At 43.7% G+C, this 24,396-nt stretch overlaps 2 protein-coding genes across 4 annotated transcripts in view; one reads left to right on the top strand and one right to left on the bottom strand.

Moving 5' to 3' along the window:
* NT5DC3 (5'-nucleotidase domain containing 3) overlaps positions 1 to 3,141 on the top strand; it is a 28,855-nt gene extending 25,714 nt beyond the window's left edge. For all 3 annotated transcript variants that reach the window (XM_064421063.1, XM_064421064.1, XM_064421062.1), the window contains one exon: positions 167 to 3,141. In XM_064421063.1, coding sequence (XP_064277133.1) covers positions 167 to 428 — 262 coding nt within the window. In that variant the 3' untranslated portion in view covers positions 429 to 3,141. The remainder of the gene's footprint in view (positions 1 to 166) is intronic.
* Positions 3,142 to 4,437: 1,296 nt separating this feature from the next.
* Positions 4,438 to 24,396, bottom strand: part of STAB2 (stabilin 2) — a 76,955-nt gene continuing 56,996 nt past the window's right edge. Inside the window, exons 44-67 of the mRNA XM_064421069.1 lie at positions 24,131 to 24,178; positions 22,589 to 22,672; positions 22,353 to 22,499; positions 21,833 to 21,958; positions 21,461 to 21,520; positions 20,881 to 21,057; positions 20,710 to 20,799; positions 19,323 to 19,469; positions 18,062 to 18,118; positions 17,557 to 17,680; positions 16,498 to 16,647; positions 14,614 to 14,718; positions 14,141 to 14,248; positions 13,321 to 13,514; positions 12,203 to 12,344; positions 10,939 to 11,072; positions 10,070 to 10,235; positions 9,731 to 9,837; positions 9,027 to 9,146; positions 8,091 to 8,249; positions 7,120 to 7,227; positions 6,294 to 6,422; positions 5,133 to 5,252; positions 4,438 to 4,539 (exon numbers count right to left, since the gene is read on the bottom strand). Coding sequence (XP_064277139.1) covers positions 4,489 to 4,539; positions 5,133 to 5,252; positions 6,294 to 6,422; positions 7,120 to 7,227; positions 8,091 to 8,249; positions 9,027 to 9,146; positions 9,731 to 9,837; positions 10,070 to 10,235; positions 10,939 to 11,072; positions 12,203 to 12,344; positions 13,321 to 13,514; positions 14,141 to 14,248; positions 14,614 to 14,718; positions 16,498 to 16,647; positions 17,557 to 17,680; positions 18,062 to 18,118; positions 19,323 to 19,469; positions 20,710 to 20,799; positions 20,881 to 21,057; positions 21,461 to 21,520; positions 21,833 to 21,958; positions 22,353 to 22,499; positions 22,589 to 22,672; positions 24,131 to 24,178 — 2,853 coding nt within the window. The 3' untranslated portion in view covers positions 4,438 to 4,488. The remainder of the gene's footprint in view (positions 4,540 to 5,132; positions 5,253 to 6,293; positions 6,423 to 7,119; positions 7,228 to 8,090; positions 8,250 to 9,026; positions 9,147 to 9,730; positions 9,838 to 10,069; positions 10,236 to 10,938; positions 11,073 to 12,202; positions 12,345 to 13,320; positions 13,515 to 14,140; positions 14,249 to 14,613; positions 14,719 to 16,497; positions 16,648 to 17,556; positions 17,681 to 18,061; positions 18,119 to 19,322; positions 19,470 to 20,709; positions 20,800 to 20,880; positions 21,058 to 21,460; positions 21,521 to 21,832; positions 21,959 to 22,352; positions 22,500 to 22,588; positions 22,673 to 24,130; positions 24,179 to 24,396) is intronic.

Genomic DNA, 24,396 nt, shown 5'->3' with positions numbered 1-24,396 from the left:
AAAACTTCTGTGGCACATTCTAGTATTTTGAAGAGCAATGGGAAGAGAATAATGCATAGAACAGGTTTTAGGATCTGCTTGCTTCAGGTTATGGGTGCCAGCTGGTGAAGAGATGTGTGCAGGTCTGCTCACTTTGCTGTCTTTGTTTTCTCTTTCTGGGGGACAGGGAGATGAACAGGAACTTCTTCAATGCACATTTTGGAAGCATATTCAGAACTGATGAGAATCCAACTTACTTCCTGAGACGTCTCTCTAGATTTGCAGATATCTACATGGCATCACTGAGCTGTCTCTTGAACTACGAGCCTGATTACACATTTTATCCAAGAAGGACTCCTTTGCAGCATGAACTTCCTGGCTGGTCAGACCAGCTGTGCACTGGTACATTCAGAATACCCTTCCTGCAAGAGACAGTTCAGATCAAATAAACTCTTGGTGGCTCTTCTCTAAAATGGACAAATATCTGTTGGTTTTCTTGAATGTACCTGTATTTTATTTAAGTCGCTTAAATCTGTTACCTTGGTTTATATGTATTTCATACTTATTCTCATAAGCTTTTTACCTGGTTTTCTCCTCTCCTGCTCAGACATGTGAAAATTCCTCTTGCACACAGAAGAGATGATGGACTGCCAAACTAGTAGTGGGCCAGGAGGGAGGGCACATTGGAGTGAGAGGACTGCTGCTGTTCTGGGGTGCTTGTTTCAGCTTGTTCATTGAAAACTTTGATCTGCAGCCTTGTGGTTTACAAAGAAATACCAGAACTCTCTCTTCTGGCCCTTTGCAGCACTCCAGCTGGAGCCTGCAATGGATTGTGGCATGGAAGAGCTTAAATCCAGTATTAGTAATTCAGTGATACAAGTTAGTACCCATCTTAGGGTGAGACTGAGAAGGAGGGGTCACACTTTTTACCTTTCCTTGCTGCTACAGACGGAGCCTTACCTGTGAGGGGCTGAGGGCTGGAGTGCCCTGGCTCTGCTGCACTGGGCTCAGGCTCCTGGGCTCTTTCTCCTGTCTGTGCAGTTTCTGTTCTTGCCATGTCTGTGCTGGGCTGCAGGTGGACCTGAGCCTAAAGTGGAAACTTGCAGTAGCTTGGGCTGCTTCAGCTTCCTTCTCTTAACTTTTAGGTACCCTTTTTTTGAGTTTCAGAACACTTCAAGTATCCACTCTCCAATAATAGTAGTTTCAAGAGGTTTTGCATTTCGAAGTGCAGACAGATCTTCTATCAAGCTTTAGTTTGATCCTAAATGCTGCTTTTAAAGATTTTAAACAGTGTCTTATTCCAGTGGTATGCAATGTGGCTTTGCTGTTTCCTAGGAGAGAATGTATTTTATATAGCCTTCAGTAATGGAGTTCTAGAGTCAAAAGTAAACACGCACAATGGGAAAAGGACTTAGAGGAAGAATTAAGAAATGAGAAACCCAGAGTTTTCTGGTGCTGTGTTTTTAGCTCAAGCCCTGAAAGCTAAATTAGGAGTAGTACGCATTTTGAATAAAGAATAATAGTTTTGGTATAGATTGAAGCTTTATTGAATTACTGATACTGAAGGTAATGTGTGAACACAAACTCTGGGTAGCATATGTGTTTCAAAGATTTGAGATGAAAAATGTCTATTTTGCACAAGGAAAACATCTGTTGATGTATTTCCTCAAAGAGGCACTTTATAGAACTGCTATATAGTTGTTTTTAAATAAGAGTTGTTTCCTTTCTCTGAATCCAAAGGAAATGTTTGTTTTTTAAAGTGGTGCTTCCCACCCCAGCCACTTTACAAGGCATAAGATAATTAATAATTTCAAATTTTAGTTATTAAAGGCTTGGTTTTTAAAAGCATGTGATTAACAAAACATATAGCATTTGGTGTTCATTTTGGGATATCACTTGCTTTCTATCATGATTGCAGGCAAACAAACTTTTGTTGACCAAAAGTTTTCTGGTTTGGTTTGTTTGTTTTTTAACCTGTCTGTATGTGCAAGTACCTGTATTGAATTTCATATACAGTGTATTTCATGTTTTTAAAAGCATGTTTTGCAAAGTAAAGAATGTACTGTAATTAAGCCTGCACAATTTTGTAAGTAGTTTTCCTGTATGCTTGAAATCAGTACAAAGTTCTCAGAAGTGGTTTAGATTTTATGATTTTCTTATACTCCTACTTCAAACTTTACTGAAGTGTGTGATTTAAACACCCCTGTGTTTAAACAGATGAATATACTTGAAATGAGTAAGTTCATCTGACTGCCCTGATGTTTTGCTAGAATAAAAAGGTAACGTGTTGCAGGAAGTCAGTTTGACTGCAATTCATCAGGAGTTGACTTGGTGGGGATGTGCAAGAAATATTTAGCATAACTTGATAATGAAATATGAAGATGGAAATATCCTGATTTGCCTTCAGTTCTTTAGCCTAATGCTCAGCTTCAACTGAACTTGGTGTTATGTGAGTGGAGCATCTTTCACGCTCCAGAGATTTCAATGCACTCTTTAAGAAAAAGACCCACCCAAACCACTGTACATTCATCCTGTGTTAAGCAGTCTGATTGGCTTGGATGGTTATATTATGCACATAATGCATGTTTTAGTTCAAGATTTTCTTCTCTCTCCCTTCCTTTCTCTTAAGTTTGATTTCTAACTTTTCTACCAAGCTATGTTGCAACAGCCAGCTGAAGTAAAATATTGTTTGTATTGCATGACTTGTTGAAATAAACAATGTTGCATGAAAAAAGTTAATTATTGAAGGGTTATGTTTCTTGAAAATAACCCAACTATATCTAATATAAATTAAAGAGAGAATATTCAAATGTATTATTTATTTCTCAGTGCTAAAGTGCTGCTTTGTAACTTTTAAAAATGTTTTGCATTTTTTTAATGATTTCACCTTGACACTCTCTGCATTGCTCATTTTAACCTTATGCTACTGATTTCAAAGAGATTTTTAGGCATGTTTAATGGTCAGTATCTCTGTACTAATTTTGGGAGTATGGTTCATTTGAACACCAAAGCAAGAAAAAGTTTTTGTTCTGGTCTTTCAAAAGCAAAGAGCTGAATAGCCAGTCAGTAAAAAAAGAGATTAATGAATCATGGAGCTTTTTTTTTTTTTTGGTGATACAAATATTTAATGATTATTACAAAAAAATAAATGCTTGGACTTTATCTTCTGGTCTCTGTGAGCTTTAATATTTTGATTGACTGGGGAGAAGGAAAGAACATGAGTTGTATCAATCGCAAAATTCTGTGGGGAAAACCCTCCTAGATGTGTGCGTTTAAGTGTGTTTGTGTTCTAAATTTTCTAAAGTCTGTGAAAACTAGGAGGCTTGTGTCGGGGGACAAGGGAAGGAGTTGAGGAAATTGACTGTATGTTTGTTTCATCCAGATAAATGTGTATTTACATGTTGTATTTCCTTCCTTGTGCTTAATAGCTGCATCAACAACACTGGATTTGCCCCCTGCCTTGTTCTGAGGGAATGTCTCCCAGGGTAATTCCCAGAGATAACTAAAGGTTCCCTGGGCTTCCCTCCTGCCCCTATAGACTGGGGGAATGTTACTGCTGCCAGAAAGAAAGCCTTGCTTTTCTTGCTGTTTTGTGTTTTTTTCATGTTCTCATTATGATGTTTAATATTTTGATGGGAGGAGGTGGCACTGAATCAAACTCAGGTTTGATCCATCTCTAAGGGTGTGTGGTGACAGGGGCAGCTGTTTCTGCTGTGCTTGGTAAAAACACACACTGTCTGAAGAACCTTCAGGCCTGAAGAACTGAAAGCAGACGTTGTATGGCCAGGGGCTGTTCATCTTCACAGTCCACTTTTCACAAAAATGGTTCCTTTGGACATACTCATATCACCTCAACTTCTTACTAAAGCTACCTTAATTACTGCTTCTCTTTGGTCAGTGAGGTGAGATGTAAAGCAAACACCAAGCCAAGGTTGAGGAAAGACAGAGAAGCTAGAAGAGGCAAGGGGGACAGTCAGGATGGCTGTGTTTCCTGCTGCTGACTATCTAACAGGAAAGTATACCAGCCAAAAAATCCCCTCTGTTTAAAAATAGACGTTTACCACATGCTCTGTTTCACACTTGCCTGTTCTAATTGTAACTGAGCCAAAATGAAAGCACAGGCCTGGAGTACTAGAAAATTTAGGATATTTGCCAAGTTAGCAGCCCTGTGTGCTTGTAGCCATTTTAGTCTGTAAAGAAAAAGAAAAGCAGTTAAATAGCAGGTGAGTGAAAAGCAGCTGCTTTTCCCAGAGAGGTGTCTGCTTCTGGGTAGGTTAGTTGAGACTCAATTTTGCTTTTAGCACTCACAGTTGGCACTGCTCAGATTCAGCCAACACTTCTAAAGTTGGTATCTCTGTGAGCTATATAGAAGGCATCTTAAACAAAGCTGTGCTCTTTTGATTTTTAATTTGTAACAAGATTTTATTCCCTGTAATGTAAGTGCTCTTTTTTTCACAATAAGTGTAAATAACAATGTATTTATTAGATGACTAATGCCAAATTCAGTTTTTAATTCTGATCGTAAGGACCACTCATCACAAGCTGTTGGTCATCTGAATCCTATAAAATAGAATAAAAAGAAAATCAGACTTGAACACTGCATTGAGAAACAAAAGTAACATTTTGGCAAATTTGTCCATACAGATGGCAGAGTTGGCACCTGACATTTCTGCACCAAACAAGTCCTTTTAGTAGATGCAAAATGGTGCATTTTGGTTTTAGACTCTGCATGTACATGAGGGTGCAATCCTTCTTTCCCTGAATTCCCAGCCCCCTCCCTGCTGGGTTTCAGGTTCTTTGGAGTGCTAGCATGGCTCTCAGCTGGGTCTGTAGCAAGGAGGCATGAAGACAAAATTAGAAGGCTTTTTAAGTTTTTATGGATGTGTCACTGTCATCCAGTGTTATTTGAAGTCCAGTTTAATTCAGCTGTCTTTGAAGATGGCCTTAAGATGCAGCTTTTGACCACAGCTTCAATTTTTCTAAAGGTGAGGCAACCCAATTTCAAGTAGGGGGAGACAGGAAAGCCAGAAACTCAAATGCTGGTTTCTTGAATTTATTTTTCTGTTCCAGCTAGACATTTTTTCTTTTATAAAGTCATTCCCTCTTACCATATATTAGTAGTGTCTCAATCTCAAATCAAAATGAATACTTACTGAGAAAAGATCATAAGTAGGCTCTGGTGAGGTCAGTGTTGAAGAACTTTCATATGAGGGGTTGGTGATATTTGAAGGCTGTGACTTGTCCAGTGGCGTTGTGTCAGTGTCATCTTTGGACTACACAAAAGCACACAAACTTGCTTAAATTTCATCCTCCTCCCCCAGTGCATTAAGTGGAGCACTTGAGCCTCCCTACCAGCTGGTGCACTGTTGTGATTCAACTGGCTTTATTGTCTAAATCTGTCTCTGGGCTTGAACTGTGGTTTTGGTTGTTGTTTTATCTCAGGTCACTTAACACTGGTATTTCTTTTCCTCTCCCTTCTTATTTTTAAGCCTCAGCAAAAAATGGGAGGGGAAATGTGACCCTGAAATGGTGCTTGGGGTAAAAAGTAGTTGGTTAGTCCTGAGGGCTCCCTTTGAAACTATTTAAAAATCTGTTTCCTTTGGCTCTTGGCTACTGGGTTTTGTTTCTACAAGATGATTCACATTACATGCAGGGACTAGAACAGGAAGGGACTTCTATTCCCTTCTAGGTAGACTTTCTTTTGGGTATGTTCTTGTATAAGTTGTAACATTTTTTTCCTCACCCCTTTAGCTTAGCTGTTGCTGACTGGTTTTGCATCTATGTGTTGCTAGCAAAATTGGTTAAGAGAAATCAAGCATGAAAGTGCATCAGTATGAAAACCTTCACTTTTCAATTCTACAGGCATTTTTCAGTTTGTTTGCTTGTTGGATCATTTTTTTCTTATGAAATGTTTCAACCTCCAGAACAACAAAATTGATAGTAATGGAGGAGGAGAACAGGTGCTCTTTCAGTGGTTGCAATTCCTACTTCCCTAAGGGTGACCTTTTCTGGGGAGGCAAGGACTTCTGCACAGCTGTGGTGCAGTTAAATCAGCTTTGGGCCAGTCCTTGGTGCTGGAAGTGTCTGTATGAGCTGACATTTGGGTGGAAGGGTCTGGGGCAAACATGAACTCATGTCCAAGGCAAGCGTGTGAGCCTTCCCCACTTTCTCTGTGTCTCAGTCTGAACAGTCTCAAGTGTGAAGTGATCAGGAATGTTTTTAGTTTAACCAAATGTATGGAAAAACTCCAAGTTATGAATCTGAGAAGTGCAGTTGTCCCTCCCCACTCCCCCCAGCTTCGTGTTCCCACCTACCTTGAAGTGCTGGAAGCTGATGTTTTTCTTCCTGAACCTGAGGTAAGAATATCCAATCAGAGCCACAATTCCAGTAAATAGACAGATGCCAAAGAATATTCCTGTCCCAGTACTGGCATGGAGAGGAGCCTGGAAGCAAGGGAAGAGGGCGAGTGAGCTCTGGATGGGCACTGGTCAGCTTACAGCACCCAAGTACACACAGTGTCCCTTTGATATATGCTCTGCTCCTGAGCTGTTCTTGTGCTTAGGTTTCCTAGGTTGGTGTTCCCTAAAGACATTTGAATGTGGCCTTTTGATAGAATCACAGAAAAGTTTATGTGGAAATAGATGATCAAATCCAGCTGTTCCCCCCAGCACTGCCAAGCCCATCTCAAAACCTTATGGATCAAGGAGACAGCTGGGTAACTGGGAGAATTTGCAGGAATTCATGCAAGCAAAAGATATCTACTTTCAAAACACTGTTTTGGATAGGAATGATTGCCAAGGCAAGAGTAAACAAAGTGCCTTAAAAGCTTGAAAGTGGAAGAACTAAATTTGAGCTTTTAAAAATCTGTTACACACATGAGCTCCATTATTTTACATACAGAAAACAAATTCATAACTGTGGGAAGAAATTGTTCAGACAAATTTTCAGTACCTTTTCAAATGATTTCAAATCATTGGTACCTTGGTTTTCAACTACTGATTCTCTTTGAAAGTAACCTTTTAAGCTGAAAACTGCATATATGTCAGGGAAACTGGGAATATAAATGTCAGCAATGAGTTTAGGGTAAAATAAGGCAGTTACCTCTCACCACCCCAAAATCCTGAATCACTATGCACTTACAGGTTCTGATGGAGCCTTTAAAGGCTCTGAAATGATGTGGATTATCCCATTGGAAGCAATTATATCCCACTCAACAATAGCACTTCTGTCCACATAGCGGATCTTGCTCTGCCGGGAAAAGAAGCAATGAGAGCTGAGCTTTGACCCTTCTCTCTTTGGCACTAAAATTTACATCAAGATGGTTTCTCCGCCTCAGTTGCTGAGTGCTCAGCTCACCAGAAAGAAACAACACATGGAAAAAAAACTACGAAAGTTACACTGCTGCCCCCCTGGACATCAGCCTGGGATGGCCCCTGGCTGGTCACGGTTCTCTTGTGCATGGAGTATCCATCATCATTACCTGCATGCTGCCTTCATGTTGCTCTGTCCTTTTTTTTTTTTTTTCCTTTCTTTCTAACTGAAGGTTTTTATGATCTTTGTGAAGTTGCAAAGCTCTGCCTAGAAGGGCAGTCATTCCTGAGTGCCAGGCAGCCACTTTCACTGCAGACAATGCCATTTGCCACTCAAGTTTGCTGGCTGGATTTTGCTTGCTGTGAGCAAGGCTGTGTTGGTGTCTCCCGCCTCTCCCAGAAAGTCACCAAGAAACTTTACAAATGCCAACATCTTTTTTTAATGACAAACTGCTGCTGTCATCTCTTTATCTATCACACAGCCATCTCCCATAATCCTACCAAGCTGAGAGGAGGGCAAAATGAAGCCCATATCCCAATTTTTCCATTCCTGAAAGCTACTTCAACAGCTTTCTTTGAGTTTTTCAGGTATGAGATGTCCATTTGCAAGCTGGTAAATTTGCAGTTTACCAGCTGCTATCCTGCAGTCTCTGGACAGGAAAGAGCCTTCTGAACTCAGTCTCTCTTTGCTGCCCACTCTAATCCTATCAAAGTGCCCTCCAGATCTGTGTATCACCTGATTACAGGGTATAGCATAAGAGGAGGAAAAGCACAAAGATGGGAAATCTATTACAGAGGTACCTGGTCAGCTGTAGGGACTTGATGTTCCTGGCCCCCCGTGCTTGTAATGAGGAGTTTTTTCCCTAGACGAGTGAGAAGGGTGGTTCCATTGGTCAAGTCCTCATAAAACATTATATTGGCATTAGATAAATGATACTCGATGTCTCTCCCAGAAAGGGTCTGCAAATGAGGGCAAAATACAAGGAGTGTTAATGGAGCTCATTAATCCTTTGGATTTACTAGTAAGTTGTGTGCCTGTGGCCTTTTTTCCCCTCTGCTGTTAAAGCTGCAAGTGCAGCAGCATTAGAGGTTATTGGGAAATCTGCATGGGAACAGTGGGACATTCTGTCCCTGCTGGCCTCTGATGGCTGCCTGCAGCAGGCAGGACCTTAACTCCAGCAGGACAAAGGATTTTACTCCTCTGTAGGATGACCTGAAGTGGTAAGACTCAGAGATACTCCAAACAGCTTGAAGAAATGAACCAATGAATAAACCCTTATGAATTGTTTGAAACAGTGTTTGACTGAAGGAAGAAAAGAAATAATAAAAAGGGGAAAGCACAGAAATGAAGTTATGAATGGGTACCTTTAATGTATTTGTAGGAAACACCAAAGCTTATGCTGCTTCCTTCAAATAACTGTGCTCCATGCTAAGGAGCCAGAACAGACTTCATTTCAGGCAGACTCCTTTGTACCAGGGTAACTAAAATCCCTGATGGAAAAGTCTCTGTTGTGACTTGAACACTCAATAACCTTGCACCCCTAACCATGGAAGGGAAATGGAAACAATGAATTCATGTCTTTTGTGAGCACAGTTTAAAGTCTGTGGCATTAAGCAGAAGCCACATCACACTAAGATTATTTTTCCAAACTTAAATTTCAATGGGATGCAGAAACCCATAGCTGTTGAAGAAGTGTTATTAGAACAAGGAAGTAAAAAAAAGAGAAAAACCCTGACCTCATTTTCCTTTAACCCACTGTCGTTGGGAGCAAAGAGAGTGGCTTGCACTGACAGGTCTGTGAGGTACTGCAGGAACTCTCTCCCCTTCCTGGAGGTGTTGGAGTAAGCCATGATGTCCTAAGCAGAAAGAAAATCCAGCTTTACTAGAGAGCAAATGTGCATTCCTGTGTGGAGAGTGCAAAAGATGACACTGTACAAATGACAAAAAGGAGCTCTCTTATTGGCCATGAAGCAGCTCTGGAGTGACTTTCCAAAGGAAGTTTGTATTCAAAACCCAGCTCCAGCTGCTGATTTGATGAGTACATATTAAACTGGTTTGCAGATGTTGGGCTTCTGTTGTCTTTGAGGCTGCTGATATACATAGTGCCCGAGTACTGACAAGAAAAGGACTCTTAACATTTTGTCTTTTCCCAGTAGTAATTCAATGAATTCCAAAGCACAGTGCCTCTTGCGATGCTTAAAAAGTTGTGCAGAGAGTCTCCTTTAAGCTAAAGCTGCACCAGACTTTTAATTCCAACTGAATTAAAAAAGTAATTAAAAAAGTAGTAACTAAGCTCACGTTTGGATTTAGACCAGATAGGTGCAGATTTAGACCACTCTGCCTTGCTTCACTGGTGTGTTTGATGGGCTAGCAAAGCAAACCCTGGGTACAACACTCGGGGCCTGCTTTGCTCCACTCCCACTCCAGCCTTTGTTCCTACCGAGAGGAAGTTTGTCAGCGTTGGGAAGGACATCAGCACTTGCAGCAAGTTCCCACTACAGGAGATGCCATCCCCCACATAGCCTGTCTTGCAGGTGCAGTTCACCTCTGAAAGGTACAAACAGAGAGAGCTGTATGGGCAAGCACCCTTTCCAGGAAAGCTTTAGGCTGCCCTGTGCCTGAAAAACTACTTGTAAGCAACAGGTTAGATTTTTTAAAAGTTAAAAAAAAGGCAGAATCTCTTGCAGTGTTATCTACCAGCCTGTGACTGATGGAAGGAACCAAAATCTGGGCTGCTGCTGTCATTTTCACAGAGGGATGAGGCAAAGGTCCCTCTTACCTTTCTCCCTGTAGCAGAAAACATCCCAGGTTTCGCTCAGGTTGACTCTTCTCCCGTAGTCCACGATGCCGACGTATCCGGAGCCGCAGTTTGGGGAGGAGAAGGCAGTGGGGTAGCCCACCCTCTCACCATCCAGCCAGCCAGCAGAGCACAGGTGGTACCTCGCCTGCAGCCAGCACAGCCAGAAGGGAAAACTCAGGGGAAAAGCCGGGTGGTGGGGCTGGGGAACTGCACGTGGAAGGCACAGAGCCCCCGGGGCACTCAGGCAGCCCCTGCCCTGCCAGCACTGGTCCAGCCTCACATTTTGCTAAAGGTGCCTCTAAACAGTGAGTGTCTTTCTTCCTTCCAGAGTTGGAAGGAGCCAGCAAGAGACAGTGAATCTGACCACTCTTCTAAACAAGTTTTGCAAAGCCAAGTTGGGATGCTCATAACACTGACATCAGCCATGTTTTGTCTATAACATGCTCAAGGGAGGCAATATGGAAATGGGTCTGTTAACAGCATTTGAGAAAAAGAATCCTGGAGACTTACTTTAAAGAAGTAAATTAAGCATAACTCTGAAGTGCACATTCCTTTAAGAGGTATTAATAATTAAAATCCCCTTGAAAATACTCTGAAAGTCTGACTACCTCTCACGCCAGCATCACTAGAAACAAGAACTTGGCAAATTATTTCAGTGTTGTGTGAGCATGTATAAGACCAATAAAAAGTCTGAAAATGCTCTCAGCCAAACATACCCTGGGCCACGGGCAAAGGAAAGGAGGGAAAATGATGCTTATTAGCACAGAGCAGCCCCCCTGCTCCTCCCTCTCCATTTACCCTTTGCCTGTCCTGTTTGGGGATGTCCTCCCTGGGAGAGGCCTCCTCACCTTCTGTGCATACAGCAGCTGGTCGTAGGTAGCCACGGTGGCCGACTCATTGGCACAGGCCTCCCTGGCCTGCTCGTAAGTCATCCTGTACTGCCCCACGGGGGACCGCAGGTGGAACACCCCGACCGTGGTGTCTGCAAAGAGAGACAAGGACCAGCTCTTCCTGAAGGGGCTTCCATGGGGCAGCGTTATCACCTTATTGCAAAAGCTCTAGACCTTCTTGGTGATTTCTCATAGGCAATGAGAACTGTAGTACTGACTCTTTCCTCACAACACACTAACAAACTCTAACTTCTCCATCACCTAACGTACTCTTTTACAATACCCATCATAATTGGATCTAGCTGTGGCCTATTAAGGGCAGGCCTGTTCCTAATTCTTGGTAATTAGTGCAGCTGTAACTCCTTAGGGGTGAAATTACCTTCATCACTATCTCTATTCTCCTACATTCCATCTGTCCACAGCGAAGAGCCAGCTGTGCCATACAAATACCCGTGGATTTTGTGAATTGTGATTAGAGCAGACTGATTCCTCAAGGGTAGCATTCCTGCCTGGACTGCCCTCACACATTGCTTCATGACAAATTCATGTTCATATGTAATTATTATCAAACATAACTTTTATAACCATTTATTGCTGGCTGGGGGCTGTGTACAAATTATGAATGGGATGGGACTACTAGGAACACGTTTTGAGCTGTTTTATTTTCCAGCATCAGTCTCATTACATGGTTATGACAAGGGGAAGATACCATCAGCTCACATCTCAGGTAGCAGACTAAGAACTTAATGTTACAACTTACTTTAAAAGCTTTTTGACCAATCGCACAAAGCAAAAGCATATTGACAGTAGCTATAAGCACACGTACCTTTGGATAAAACAATGCTTGCTTATTTTGAATACAATACCTGTTTGTTAGCCTTAAAACACAATGCACAGAGCTCCATTATTAAGCTTAGAACTTCCTAATATGCTGCTAGGTATACTTTTCTGCAGATTAGGGAGTTACTCCAGACAAGAGTTAATACAGAGACCATTGTTGTATTCTGTCCTTACTTTTCTACTTCTTACATAATTTATCTGCTGACCAATCAATGGCTACTGCTTAGCTCTAATCACAGTTCTGCTGCCTCTGAGGCCTGCCTTTTGCAGCTTTCCCCAAACCCTCTCATTTTAAGGATTCCCACAACGTTCCAGCTGTAACCTCATTGTTTCATGGGGACATTAAGTAGAGGCCTGAGTGAGCAGGGGGTGTCCTCCTCACCTTGGAAGTGCAGGTCGGCGCAGTCGGCGTCGGGGTGGCACTGCCCGTTGTCCTGCAGGCAGCGGTCAAGGGGCAGCTGCAGCACGGAGCAGTTCAGCCCATCACCAATGAAGCTGGGTTTGCATTCACACTTACGTCTGCCCTGCTCAGGGAGAGAAGGGAAAAGGCCAAGGTGAGCATTTAACTGACAATTCTGGTGTTTCAGGCAACATTCTGAACTGCTGGGGAAATTTCACTTGATATAAGCAGGAATGGACAAACAGAAAAGTTGCTACTAACAAGCAAGCCAAATATTTACACATGTACTTGGGTGCTTTGCTGAATTAACACCAGAGCATAATTTAATCCACAAAGTTAGTAACATGCACTGGAGGGTTATATTCACAAAAACGGATGGCAAACATATCAAAATGGTATTTAAATGACTGGGCATGGAAACAAGCATGGAATTTAACAGCCCACTGCTAGTAATAAATGAGAGCTATAAACCAAGCAGGAATTGGTGACATCCAGGGATTGCAATGATTGACAGCTGGAATGGATTGACAGCAAGACTTTTCCAGATCAGGAAGGCAGCTCAGGCAAGACACCAAAATGGAATGGAGAAGTGATCCTGCAAGCACCAGGACAAATGCTGGATCAAATCACCTGCACAGGTTTTCCTTAACCACACTGACTATGTGGATCATCATGAGGAATTTATATCATGTGGCTGCAGAAATTTTCAAGTTGAGTACAAGCAATCAACAAGTGACACTATTCTCCCACCTGTCCCTTTGTTTGGCTTCCAGAATGTGTTTAATTTTAATCCAAGAAATTTGTGTTGCAAATAGGATAGACAGGGAGAGCTAAGACTGGGACAGAAAGACTACATATGCAAAACATCCCAGCTTCTGTGTTACCCCATTCCCCAGAGCAAAGATGTTAAAATGTTTCTCAGCCTTCATCTGAGGCATACAAAACTGATGTGGAAAGCAGGCTGGAGCTAAGTAAAGGTTGTTTTGGAAAACAGAGATTTAGAGAGGCACAGGGTGTGATCCAGCCAGAGGAGACTTCTGCTGGCACCAGGGAGAAACTCCTCAGTCTTCCCTGCTGGGCACTGAAATAATTAGACTTACAGGCCCTGTGACAGTGCAGATGGCATGCTCGTGGCAGCCTCCGTTGAACCCATCAGCACAAGGGTTTATTGGCAGGCAGGTAAAGCCATCTCCCTTGTAGCCCTTCTGGCAGCTGCAGAAGACTTTCACCCCGTGCTGCGTGCATTCAGCTGCCTTGTGGCACCCACCATTGTTCTGTTTGCAAAGTTCTGCAGCTGCAGGGGAAAAATACAAATGAGTAAAGTCTGCTTTTAAAGAGGATGTTCTTCATAAAGACAAACCATCACCAGTCCTTTCACACTAAAAATACTAGAATACTTGTTGGGGGAAAAAAAAACTGTTTCCATTTCCTGAGGCATTACTGAATTTCTGTAAGTCTATCCCTTAGGGCTCAGACAGCCGTGTCAGGATGTTCTTGATTCAGGAGACGTGGTACCAACCTTCAGATTTCTGGCCAGGTTGACTTTGGAAGATGTAAGACACCTGCCTGAGAAAGAACAACTGTTTCTGTAGCAGTGTTACCAGGGAACTGCCTTGCCTATGGGCATAAAAAAAAAAATCATAGGATCATTTTTGTTGGAAAAGCCCTTTGATATCTTTGTAAGTCCTCTGAGGGAAACGCTGATGTCTTCAAAACTTGACTGAAGTGCACTTGCTGCCCATGCTCCTGCTTGGTAAAGTCTGGAGAAGTCTGATTTAGAAAAACCTGGACTCCATATATCCTAAACTTGTTTCACCCACTGCAAAGTGGAAGTTTTTAGGGTGGGCAGTAACTGCATTGCTGTGTGTGTGCAAGAGGGAGGAACCTGCCTTCTGGCCCTGACTGGGGGTGGGAGCTCACCTGTGCATGTGATTCCATCCCCATCATACAAGGGCTTGCACTGGCACGTGTTGTTCTCCGTGCAGACGGCGTTGGCCGAGCAGCTCGGGGAGCACACTGGTGGCAGAGCTGCAGGGAAGGTAAGACAGCTGGAATCAAACAGCTCTGGCACCACAATGCCCTCGTTTCATGCAGAAGGAGAGCCCTTAGTACCAGTCTGGCTAACTGGAAAATTTGTAAGAATTTTATTTTGCGACTGCCACAGCCCAAAGCCTCTCCACAGGGTAGGTAGGAACTCATATTGCCATATCACAAAAGAGGAGACAGTGGGGTGAAGGGACTTGTCCTCAGTCCAGAGAAGAGTCCCTAAGTGCTCTTATATGGCTCCTGACATTTATTAACCCTTTTTGCCTTATCTATGGAAACCTTCTGCTGAACTGCAAGTTGTTTCAGCCCATAGCTCCATGGACAGAGTGGTGAGAGCAGTCAGAGACCTAGCTTGGTTTCACACAGCCGGCCAGTCCATCCTGTTTCACAGAAACATCGTCCTGTCCCTGAGTATCCTTCATCGCACTGCCCGTTGTTCTTGCATTCACAAGCTGGAAAAGAAGCACAGAGATCACTTGCAGAGTGGGAGTCTTTCTCTAGAGAAACATCATCCTGTCAGTTTAATACGGTATTATCCAGAAATAATTTAAATGAGTCTACCTTCATGGTATTTCACCATGAGGCCAGTCAAGCAGAGGACCAGACTTTCCAGAGTGCTTGAGCAATCGTCATCCTTGGAGGTTTTCAAGTCCTGACAGGATAAGTCCTGTACAACATGAGCTCAGAACTGACCCTGTTTTGAGAAGGAGTTGGGCTTGAGACCTTGTGAAACCCCTTCCAATCTGAGTTAACCTGTGGTTCTGTGATTTTATAATTGGCATTTGTTCAATGTGCCTCTAAAAATGAAAATGAGTATTGACCTGCACATTGCAGTGGAGTAGTAAACTGCACAGAGAACTGTGGCAGGAGTTAACAGCTGAACTGAAGACCCAGACAAATCAGTCTTAATGAACAGCAGCTGTAAATTGTGGGGAAGCCAGTGAAAAAACCAAGGTGTGTTGAGGGATAGTGCTTGGCTGCTCTGTGGAAGAAGGTTCAGCTGAGTAAGGAAGCCAGATATGAGGTTAGTAAGGTTTTCTGTAAAATGGGGACAAGTTACCTATAATTTATTTTTTTAGGGTTTCAGATATTTTCATGACTAAAAGCGTTTGGATTCCTTCAGTTTCTTCTTAGGTGAGGCTTTGCTGCTTCTGCCCTCCAACCTGAGGTGTGATGGTCTGTTTAATCTATAGGTGATGTTTTTTCCTCTCCTCTTTGGGCCCTGCAATAACTTATGCGCTGAATCCTTCCTAAAGAATGACTCATGGCTCTCTGTTTTATAATGTTATGCTGAAGCATCCTTTATGGTCTTATCCTTCTTGAAATATTGTTGTTGTTTATAGAAGAAAATTATGTGGATTTGTGGAACTGATTTTTTTGCATACCTGTCCTGCTGAAAAGGAGCTTCACTTGTTGTTTTTTTCATTTCATTTGATTAGTTAATTTTTGTCTGACTTAAATCTACATCAAAAGGAAGGGGCTATAAACCTTTTTTCTCTTAAATTTCAGAACCTAGTTTCAAGGTAATGGCTCATAAGTTTTATGCTATGGTGTACCATAAAGTGGATGGATTGTAGGTAGTTATAATCTTGAGAATCTGTGTCCAAGCCTGTTGTCTTGCCTATAACCCCCCATCCTGTGTGCCTCAGGAGCAGCACAGGTGTACATGGTTAGGATGGAAGCATTAATGTTGTAACTTCTCATTGGAAAGGCTTTATGTCAGGAAAACATTTAAGTTTAAAGGGAGATATTGATCCTGCTCCCACCTAGTTTACATTTGAAGCCACAGAGAGGTGGGTTTTGTGAGCAGTTGCTTGGCTGTCCCTCATCACAAACAACCCTCACTTTGGTGTCCTTTTTCTTCTCTGTGGAAGTAGCACATTCCTTGAGGAGCCAGGTTACTAACATCCTGTCTTAAGCTTTATGGGGATGAAGGAGAAAGCTGTGCTGTAGCTAAAACCTCTTGTTGCTGGAGGCCCTGCTTCTGTTCTGTTACTGCTGTACTGTGTAAGAGTAGGAGGTCCTGTGCAGATGCAGCCCTGCAGCCTCTGCATGCCTTCTTCTCCTCCTCCCTTCTGAGACCCTGTGCCATGCCCAGCCATGAGGAGGCACTCAGGAAAAATACTGATGTTAAGAGGGAAGCTTTCCTTGGCTTACTCAGAAACTCCTTGCTGACAGAACAGCTTAGGCTTGTCGTGGGGCATGGAAGAGGAGAGGGAACTCAAACGTACGCCTGCAGGTGAAGCCGTATCTGCCTGGAGAGCACAGCTCGCACGAGGTCCCGTTGAAGCCGCCGCTGCAGTGGCACTCTCCTGTCCCTGTGTACCCGTCGTCGCAGGAACCATGGCCATTGCATGGGGTCTCTGGGCCCCCTGGGCAAGCTGAAAGGTGGGAAAAGAAAAGTGGCTCTTTAGCTCAGGTGCGCGTTTACTCATTGTCACTGTTGGTTCTCGTTCTGTAAAAATTGTCAAGCGGGGAATGCCTGTAAATGCATCGCTCCTGAGGTGTGTAAAAGTGGCTGTGACACAGGACTACTGTGAGCTCTTCCACAGCTCCTATCAGAAAGGTGCTGAGGATCAGCACTGACTTGTGGCTGCTGTTATCTGGCTGCTTGCTCATTCAGATTCATCTGTGAATGGCACTTCCAAAATCGAGCCTTTCTTGAGTGTCTCTGTGGGAGACTGCATGGGATCTGCATGTGTCTCTCTGTGAAACCGGGACAGAACAAGCTGGCAGAGTTTGTGTGGCTGGACCTATCTGCCAGCAGAGATCCTGACCTGGATTGTGCTGTGGTGGGGCACCTGTACTGCTCCTTGCAGGGCTGGCAGGTGAAGGAGGACAGTTTGTGTCTGCTAACAAACTGCTGAGATGGAGCCTCCCAAATCGTCTCCACCTGTTCAGAACTACAACTTCTCAGCTTACTCTGCTGATGAGTGCACTTTTCTGTGGCTGAGCAATTATGCACTGGTTCTCAGGTGTGTGCTGGTGTTGCTGTGTGAACCCAATCTGTGTTTAAAGCATATTCAGCTGGTGACCTGCTCAGCAGGACAGCCTTTACTCTCTGTAGCACCCACCTGCTGTTACTATGGAGTTTAAAACTTTCTCTAAATGAGAGGAGATAATCTGAATTGAAGAAGCACTTGACACCTTATGCTCTTCAGTTCCCTCATTTTGCAGCTGGTCTGTCCTCGTGCCCCTTATCCCAGTTCTCCCAGTTCTGCCTGCTGGGCACTACACAGTTGTACTGGGAAGGAGAGGGCACAGGATGGCTGGATGGGTGGGAATCCTACCTTGGCAGTCTGGCCCGAAGTAGCCCTTGCAGCACTTGGCTATCTGGATGACCATGGAGCAGTTCCTGCGGCACCCATCCCTCCGCAGCCCGTAGGACTCGTAGGTGCACCAGTGGGTTCCTCCCTACGTGGCAGCACAGAGAGAGGAGGGGGAGAACACAGGAGAATGAGTGCTGCATGGAGTTTGGTTTTTTCCTCTTTAAATAGTAATTTCTGGTGTAACACTGAACCAAAATGTGATGCGTGAAAAGGGCAGGTGGGAGACCCCCACCGTCTCTGATTGCTGACATGCTGAGCAGTGCTCCTGGGAGTGCAGGGGCTGCTCTGTCAGACCAGCAAGCATCCCCCACCAGCACCCTCATGTTTGCCCAGGGACAGCTTTGCCACTTAATAGTGTGGTAGCACTGTCAAAGGTTCTCTTTTTATTTATACTAAGAAACTTTTTCTAGTTTGCTGTTGTGAAAAGCATGTTAGTCTGCTTACATGTGAGGTTTGAATGTTTTACCTTTGGTTTTGTCCCTGGAGGGCATTTATAGTTACTGAAACAGCTAGCACAATGCCCCTGGAAAAGAGAAAAAAAAAAGTATATTAAAATAATGGCTACAAAAGACCATTTGACTTGGACAAAAAGTTTCTTTTATAAGAGCAGAAAAGATAAAGCTTATTGCGCTTAAAAATAATAGAAAACTGTGGAGGAGCAAGAGAGGAGAGTGACAACAAAGATGTTGCAATAGTTTAGTGCCACAAAAATGTACGAAAATAGTTTTGGTACTGCAATATAAGCTCTGGAAGAGGAAACTTGTCTGGATTTAAATAAGGAGGGAAGAGATAACAAATGTGCTTCAAACTAGTATTTATGTCATCTGTATTAGACCTGGATGTCTAATTTAGAGTACAGAAAAATGTTTGCTTTTCAGGAACTGCTTATGATATTTGAGGAAATGGTATCTGTTTAATTTAATTTAATGACATCATAAACAAAAGGCAACTTGAGCAGATGGGATATACACAATTGTTGGTTTTGTAACTGAAATACGTGTTCTGAGAAGCTTTTTTAAAGACTACCTGAAAGTTCTTTTACTTCCAGGAAATTTTTTAATACTTTCCAATTAAACTGAAGTAAACTTGGTCTTGAAACTGTTTGAAGATGACTTTCAAAAGTTCTCATTTGTGGGACCCATCAAAGTTCATGGAGGAAACTTCCTCCACGCTAACAGTGCCTGTTCAGGTGTGTAAAAAACAAGAAATGCCAGAGACTGAGACAGAGTAAGCAGTTATTTGTCTTGTGTCCTTCATACCATGAGCTGCTGGAGTAGCAATGCTGTTCTTTTTTTAATAGGGAACTTTGTAAATGTGATCTCTATGGACAAATCTGTAGCGTGAACTTCCACTAATTTAAAAGCTCGACAGAAAGATTTGTCCTTGCTCAAGTTTTTGCTTGCAAGCTTTTTTATGGTCTTCAGTGGAACCACTTGTCCTGTGTGCTGCTTTGAGTGGATACAGGATTTGTGTTGTGCACATGTGAGGCATTGTGCTGCACTTCTGAATCTCTCTCTAAGCAGTGCAGCAGATGCAGCCAGCCTGCAGCATCAGTGCCAGAGCTGCAGAAGTGTTACCCCAGTGAAAGTGGGCATCGGTGCCTGGGCTGTGTCTCTGTCAGGGTGGGGGACCCCAAGGGGCACTGACCATGAGCTCCATGCTGAGGAAGCTGTCACAGCAGCTCCCCAGGCTGGGCTCTGTCAGCAGGGACCCCGAGGGGCACTGACCATGAGCTCCATGGTGAGGAAGCTGTCGCAGCGGCCCCCCAGGCTGGGCTCTGTCAGCAGGCAGTTGATCCCGTAGGCGATGCCCCCATCGAACTCCAGCTGCCTCTGCACCACCTTGCACTGTCCGTCGTTCAGGAACAGGGCGCCCTGGGAGATGGGATGGGGAGAGGGGGACATGGCAGGTCATGAGCTGCTCCTCCTTGGGTTCCTGCTCTCTGTAGGAATGCTCTTGGGGCAAGGTGGAATGGCAAACTATCCTGTAAGTAAAACTGATGGCTATGGGGCTCAAATCCAGTTTTTGGGGCCTCTCTTCCTAAGGGCAGATGTGTGTCTGGAGTACTGTGTCCAGCTCTGGAGTTCCCAATACAGGAAGGCTGTGGACCTATTGGAGCAAGTCCAGAGGAGGGTCATGAAAATACTCAGAGGGCTGGAGCACCTCTCCTATGAAGATGGGCTGAGAGAATTTGGTGTGTTCAGCTGGGAGAAGCGAAGGCTTCAGGGAGACCCTAGAGCAGCTTCCAGTCCCTATGTGAGGATATGTGAGAGTTAGAGAAGGATTTTTAACAAGGGCATGCAATGATAAGACAAGGAATAATGGCTTTAAACTGAAAGTAAGTGGGTTTAGACTGGATTTTGGGAAGAAATTCTTTACTGTGAGGTTGGTGAGACGCTGGAAGAAGTTGCCCAGAGAGCTGTGGATGCCCCATCCCTGGAAGTGTTCATGGCCAGATGGAATGGGACTTTGAGTAACCTGGCCAAGTGTAAGGTGTCACTGCTCATAACAGGGGGCTTGGAACAAGATGATCTACAAGGTTCTTTCCAACCCAAATCATTCTATGATTCTATGATATCTTTCTTTTCTGAAGAGGACACAATATGCTAGTTCTGTGCTCACAGATTTATCTTATGTGTATTTAGGTTTAGATGCTTGCCAGGTATGACCTGATATATTTGCAAAGAAAAATGTGACATTGTTCTGGTTTATCAGGCTATGTGTGTGCCTGCAACCTTAGCTTGGAAGTGCCTACACACCAGAGTTTGCATGCAATGAAAAAAATTCATGGGGTTCAAAACCAGGCTGATCTTAGTGGTTTTGCACTCACATTGTAGAAGCTAAAATGTGCTGGTATTTCAGTTTCAAGATGACTGAGAGCTCTTTTGAACAAATAGCATCTTACAACAGAGCAAACGGCAGCTCCAAAAAGTCCTGCCGACCATACAGTTTGCTGAATCTGTTGGTGTGGCTCTTGGCATGCAGGGGTGATGACCAACGAGGTTTTGGTGCCACTGACCCTCCCTGGGGGCTGTGCCAAGGCAGAGTTTGGTCTGCAGGAGTTATCCTGCAGCAGGAGTGAGGAATAAATGCGCCAGCAGAGCCAACACTTACGATCTCCCCGTTATCCCCACAGCTCACGCTGAGGTTGGAGCCCTGCAGGGTCTTCAGTGGGGTGGAGCTGGGGAGCTGGTAGGCCAACACCTGGGGAAGAAAAAGCAAGCTGCACATGTCTGGCCTTGAGTGTTTTGCCTGTGGCAACGCTCCCAGAATGCAAGGGCTTACCGCAGCATCACGGACAATGTGGAATTTGAGGTACTGCACCAGTTTGTTGGTGTTGGATTTCTTGAAGAGGAAGTCCTGCTGCTCCTGTGGCAGGGCACGGATGGCTGTGTCAGTGGGCCAGAAGAGCGTGACGGGTTTGTGAATGGGATCGTCGATCAGCCCCAGCAGGTTGTTCTTCTGCAACACAGCAACAATTGGGGAAGAAGATTAATGCCCTGTCCAAAGTGCCACTGACCCTGTGGGGTGAATGTCAGGTGTTACTGGGGTGTGGTGCTCTGTGGGCTGCCTGCTCACCAGCCTGCACACACCTTGACTTTAAAAAGCAGATGTGTGAGTTGAACTTGATATACAGTAGGACAGAGCTGAGTGGGGAAGGGCAAGGTGGCTGTGGGTCTGCTTAACATCCCCAAGCTCTTAGGGAGTGTGACTGGTGGTGAGCAGGGTTTTTGTGTACTGTATGGTGAGCCCTTTGGTTCTCCTGAACAAAATCCTGCTGGTGATGACATGTTCTCTGTGTTTTTGTCTTTAAAAAAATTAATTTACAACCTTTTCCCAATGGCTCCTGTCCTGGTGTCCTTACCTCCAGCAAAGTGTTGAACAGAATGTACCCATGCTTGGCTGCAACCATTTTAAGACTTTCCTACAAAGAAGAAAAGTGAGTAATTTACCTAAGAAATACATTATTTGGTATTAAAAAAGCAGGTAAGAGCTTGCTTTTCCCTGTAAGTCACTTTTTGTTATAAAATCAAAGCTGCTGTAAAAACCCTCTACAGAAATCCTCTTATACTGTCATTACTTTAACTGTAATTCTGGTGAATTTGAAATACAATATTTAATTTATTTGTATAAGATCTTTTTAGAGTCACTTTTTTTGTTGACTTATATGATTTATATATCTGACAGTAACTGTGGAAAAGCCCTTCGGTTGGTAATGGTGATAAGCTGCACATACCTTCTTGAGGGGGAAATCCTGCATCTGTGAAGGGACCAGGATTTGGTTTATGACATGGATCACACCATTTGTGCCAACAACATCACTGAGTACAATTTCAGCTTTGTTGTTCAAAACCAGTGAGTTCTGGAAAGGCAACAAAAACATTTTTTCTGTGAAATCTTGTGGGAAAGTGAGGCTGATGCTGAATTGCTTTGATATCATAAGCTCAGATCATCTTTTCTTTGCAGCAAACAGTACTTTCAGCTTTAATAAATTGCCCTTTGCTTTTTCAAACTCTCCTCATGCTCATAAAGTCAGAGTCTGAGGATAAAATAGCTTGTGTCAACACAAGGGTTGTAGAACTCGACTCTTGAAATACCAAATAAGTGCTGAACTCTTCAGCTGCACAGGCAATCTTAGCTGAAAGTAATTATTTTTGTGCAGCAGAGGAGGAAAGGGAACCACTGATATTTTTAAAAAGGTAAATGAGAGTGGGCTGTTTTGCTGTTCTGTTCCCTGTCCCTCCAAGCTTGGTTACCTGAGAGTAGCTGATGTGTATGGGGTCACCGTGGAGAGAGGTGACGTTGGTGATGGCTGTCAGGTCCTTGTACAGCAGGTTGGCACAACCCACCACGTGGTGCCGGAGCACTTGAGCCATCACTCCTTTGGCAATCCAGTCCTTGACCTGCAGTGGGGAATGGAGGGGTTGAGAGGCAGCTGGGCAAGGCATCTGAAGAAAAAAAAAGCTCATTTGTACTGAGCCCTTTGACTTACTCGTGGGTCACTGTTCAGTATGTCTGTGTGAGGGACAAACAGGGTGAAAGGGCCGGGGCCTGAGAGATCACTGATGGACAAGACCTGCCAAATTGAAGAGGAAAGAGCAGCAATGAGTTAATGCATGTGATGCCACACAGTGACAGGGACTGCCCTGTGGAGGGCAAGGTGGTGCCTGCAGCTCCATTTCTGCCGTGTGTTGAGTTCCCTTCCCTGCAACACAAGGGTGAGAGAAATTCCTCATGTGGGCTTTGACTCCTGGCCTCATCTGTCACCTTTGCTCACAGGTATTAAATAGAAGATTTTGTCTTATAGCCATGTCTTTATCTCCTCTGCAAAAACAAACAGGAGATGAGGGAATTAAATTAATTACCCTTAGGAGCACAAATGGACCTGGGCTGTTGCAGGCACTACTGATAAGATGTCCTGGGGTGACTTTATGGTGCTTGTATCCCTAATTGAGAGGGATTGAGAGCTCCTAAAGCAAGAGGAAGCCACCTGTCTACCATGGTAGCAAAATTGAAACTGGATTATAGGTCTTTAGATTAACAGGCCAGTGTACAGGTCTGTGCTGCCCTGAGGCTTCTGGTAAACAGAGAATTGCTGTCACCAGTCTCCAAAAATCAGTGAGAGCTGACTGGCTGTCATGAAAGACACAGAGCACCCTGTGATGTTTCAGGGAGGCAACTGAAAATGTTGCCATTTGGAGATGCAGAAGGGGTAGGACATTAGTGGTATATTCTTGCTTCAGAATTCACAAGAGATGTGCTGTCAGATCTCAGTCTGTGAATAGGTTATGCCCAGTCTGGATGTAGCCACAGTTCTCTCCATAGAGAGCAGCAGGCATGACTTTCCCAGGCCTTTTCCTGGGGAAGGCTGTGAGAAGGTCAGAGAAAAGAATGAGAAACAAGTCTTCTCTCCACTTGCTGCCCCTGTTGTTGTGCACATGTGGAATGTGTTCAGGAGATTTGTTTGCCAAAGGGTGATTTCTTAATTGGCCACTGGTGATGGTGTTTGGATTGATTGGCCAATTGGATCAATCTATATTGGACTGACATATCAACAGATTCAGCAAACTGTGTGGTTTGCAGGACTTTTTGGAGCTGTCATTTGCTCTGTTGTAAGATGTTATTTGTTCAAAATAGCTCTCAGCTCATTGGATTGTCCCAGCTCATTGGAAGGGTGATGAGCTTCTTAATAAGTATAGTGCAATATAAGAATAATGAAGTAATGGATTAGCCTTCTGCAATCATGGAGTCAATGCTAATTATTACCCAGCTGGAGCCTGTGACAGCATCTGGAGGCCTTGCTTTTCTCTGGAACTTTGGTCTTGATCATTAATACTGTTTTAGTGACAGTTAATAGCTTACATTAGAGCATCTCAAGTACTAGTGACTGACAATCCAAATCCAGTCCCAATTACATTGCAGGAAGTTGGTGCATACCAGATTGTTGTCTGCTCTGCACTCTTGGAGAAAAAAAAGGGATGAGAACCCCCCCAACAAAAACCTAGCAACCCCCAACCACTCAACCTTTTCTTACCTTTAAGTGAAAATAAAACCTAGATGTTTTGGAGTTCCTGAGAAGTTCCTGCAATTAAGAAAAAGACTCTGTAACAATGCTGCAAATGTGAGGCAACATCTGTGGAGTGAAAACAAATGCAGCACTCAGACAAGAAAGGTTTGGAGTAAGTGCTGCATATCTGTATTGCTTCTGTTCTGTTCTTACCTTACTCTGCCAAACAGCAGGCTTCTTTGAAACCTAAAACTCCCTAATATTACAATCATAATGATTGTCCATTAGGGTTT

Source organism: Passer domesticus, chromosome 5 (assembly GCF_036417665.1).
Source record: "Passer domesticus isolate bPasDom1 chromosome 5, bPasDom1.hap1, whole genome shotgun sequence".
In the NCBI taxonomy this organism is placed as follows: Eukaryota; Metazoa; Chordata; class Aves; order Passeriformes; family Passeridae; genus Passer; species Passer domesticus.
Note: the sequence above shows the minus strand (reverse complement) of the source record. Positions and strands in the feature narration are given on the sequence as shown.